The following is a 2,851-nucleotide window of genomic DNA, read 5'->3' as shown; positions in this document are numbered from 1 at the left end:
AACAAGAGGAAAATAATAAAATAAAATTAAAATAGGCTTCAGTTGGAACCAAGTTTCTTGTTTTGTTTTGTTTTTTTGAACAAATTAATTACACACCAACAATATTCTTTTATTACAACATGAACCCAGGAGGAGGAAAGGAGAGAGGGCAGGACTGGGAGAGAAGGTCAAGGTGGTCGTGAGGACAAGCACCAAAAGCTTTCTTCAGATCATAGGGAGCCTGCTCAGCTCCCCAACCAAATTCATTTAAAATAAAAAACTGTGAGCACAGCTATGTGAAGTTTCCTCCTCCTGGGTGGAACAGTCAGGGGAAAGGGTGGGGAGGGGGGGAGAGGGAAGGGGGTAGAAAGTAGGGTGGGGGGAGGGGGTGGGGTAGGGTAGGGTGGTGGGGGGGGAGGGGGGAGGAAAGAGGCAGGGAAGGGGAGGGAGGAGAAAGAGTGAGAGGGAGGTGAGGTTAGTGTAGCATGGCCTGGCCAGGGCCAGAACTGGGGAGAGAAGGGAGAGAAGTTTCCCCCAGTTTGCATACGCACTGGCCTTATCTCTGGAATGGTGCTGGCCCAGCCCCAGCCACCCCCCTGCCCACCTGCCCATCCATCTGTCTATCTGCCTCAGGTGTCTGGGAATGCTGGTTAGAGGCTACCAGGGAGGGGGACTCCAGGGGCCGGCCCCCAGGAGCTGAGGTCTGAACAATACCTTGGAGTCAGAATATAAAAGTCAAGGGACTCAGGGGTGGGCTTGGGGGGGTGGCCATCCCCCCCTACTTGCCCACCTCCCAAGAAGCAGGCTTGATGGTCAGAAAAAGGATCCTTGAGGCCAAGGGGGGTCTTTGTTGGGGGTCTGTGCTAGGCTCAGCCACTGTCACAACTGTTGCTGAGGTGGCTGCTGTGGGCAGGGCACATGCAGCCGAGGAGTCAGAGTAGAGAAAGGGGCCGAGGGGCCTGAAGTGGCCCCTAGGGCCGGCTCCAAGCCATTCTGGTTCTCCTGGCTGCTGGGGCTGCCAGTGGTGGGCAGGGGTTGGGGGGGGCCCTCACCCCCAGTCTCCTCCTCCAGCTCCTCCTCCTCCTGGGCCTCCTCGGCCTCTGGCCCTGAGCTCCGTACCCTCTTTGGCTCTAGCTCCTCTCGGGCTGGGTCGTCGCCCTCCCCACCCCGATCCACCTTCCGCCGTCGCCGCCTCTCCAATGCCCGGCCCCGTGCCCGGCTCCCATGGCGCTCTGCCTTCTCCAGCTGTGTATCAGACAGGCAGAAAGAGGTGTGGGCCAGCGGTCAGGCCTGGGATCCCTGCCTCCTTGGCCTGACCTCCCGGCCCTGTCCATGATCCCTGTCCTCACCTCCAGAAGTGTGCGGATCCGCTCCATGTCTGGAGGCTGCCCAGCCCGCAGTAGCTGCCAGATGCTGTGGTTCTCATCCAGGGTCACCTCAAGCAGGTCCCCTTCTAACATGAGCTCCTCCAGAGGGGCCCGGGTTGCCTCAGGCAGCTCTAATGCGGGGCCAGTCAACTGTGGCAACAGTGAGGACAGCAGCTCCAGGTCTGGTGGGTTGCAGGGACATTCTGGGTTAGAGGCTGCTCCTGGCTGTGTCCCCACCACCATCACCACAAAGCCGAGGAGCACATGGGTCACTGGGGATATCCAGTAAACAGTCTACCCACACCTAGACCTACCTCTCTTACCTGAGCCCTCCCCCGGGGCTACCTTCTCAGGACTGGTCACACTGTCTCCATTCTCCAGTAAGCCTGGGACCTGCCAAGGAAAGCAAGGATGGATGGTGGTAACTGAAGAACCAGGCCCTATTCCCCGCCGACCCCAGACTCAGGGACGTTCCACCTCCTGCAGGAGGAGAGGAGACAAAGGCTGTAGCAGGGAGCAGTCTGGGGTTCTGGACAGAATATAGAATGGGGAAGGGAGGCCGGGCCAAGAGAGATCAGAAGTCAGACAGCAGGGACAGGGCTGGAGCCTAAATGGGGGCGGGGGCTAGGAGACAGGAATTTGGGGGCAATAGCTGGGTCAGGCAGCTCACCTTGGGCATATCCTTGCCACTGCCTTCTCTGAGAGGGTCAGAGGCAGGGGCTGAAGGGTAGGTAGGGGGTTCCTCAGACTTGGGTTCAGCCTGCAGCCGCTCGCGAAGCTCAGCCAGCCGTCCCAACAGAGCAGTCACATCCTCAGAGGCCAAAGCCTGCCTGGCGCGGCCTTGCCAGCTGATGGCCCTCTCTGTGAGACACTGCAGAGCCTCGCCCTCGGGCAGCCGCACAGGCAGTCTCTGCAGGGCTACCAGCAGTGCCAGGATGGTCTCCAGGCGCGGGCGCCGTGAGCGCATGCACAGCGGACACAAGAATTTGGTGTCCCACTCCCACCAGGCCAGCAGTGGGGAAGAGGTGGGACTGGGCCTCGGGGAGCTGAGGAGGCGGGGTACCGACACACATCGCCCATGGAACCAGTCCTGACACAGGTCACACTGCAGAGCTCCCACCCCAGCCGGCACCTGCCCACACACACAGACAGAGGTTGCAGAGGAAGCCGTGGCTGATGATGCCAGTGGACTGGGCTTGGCAGAGTTGGTGCGACGCAGCTGCAGGATACCCTCCTTCTCCTTCTGTTCCCCCTCCTTGAAGGCCACGATCTGGCATGCCCAGGACAGCGGGAGAGGAGGTCAGCAGCCCATCCCCTCCCTCCTCTGGCACCTTTAACACCCTACTCCCAAACTAGGAGAAGCGAGGCCCAAGGAGCAAGCGGTCTGCCCAGGGTTGCCCCGCTCAGACACTTATCACCATCAGGCTCTCGCTGTGGGCAGCAGTTCCTTACCACAGAGCCTGGGTCCCTGAGATCCTGTGCAGACAGTCCCAGCAGCTCCGTGT

General features: G+C 60.1%; 1 protein-coding gene across 1 annotated transcript; it reads right to left on the bottom strand.

Moving 5' to 3' along the window:
- Window positions 1-527: 527 nt before the first annotated feature.
- Window positions 528-2,845, bottom strand: LOC121103033 (lysine-specific demethylase 5C-like). Its single transcript, XM_040631376.1, has 5 exons — window positions 2,799-2,845; window positions 2,017-2,616; window positions 1,661-1,739; window positions 1,329-1,528; window positions 528-1,224 (listed from the first exon to the last, which is right to left on the bottom strand). The coding sequence occupies exons 2-5, from the start codon at window positions 2,311-2,313 to the stop codon at window positions 859-861; spliced, it is 942 nt and encodes a 313-aa protein (XP_040487310.1). The 5' UTR covers window positions 2,314-2,616; window positions 2,799-2,845; the 3' UTR covers window positions 528-858.
- Between the last annotated feature and the right edge of the window lie 6 nt (window positions 2,846-2,851).

This window comes from Ursus maritimus (assembly GCF_017311325.1).
Source record: "Ursus maritimus isolate PB19 chromosome X unlocalized genomic scaffold, ASM1731132v1 scaffold_X1, whole genome shotgun sequence".
Lineage (NCBI taxonomy): Eukaryota > Metazoa > Chordata > Mammalia > Carnivora > Ursidae > Ursus > Ursus maritimus.
This window is presented reverse-complemented; position numbering and strand designations above follow the sequence as displayed.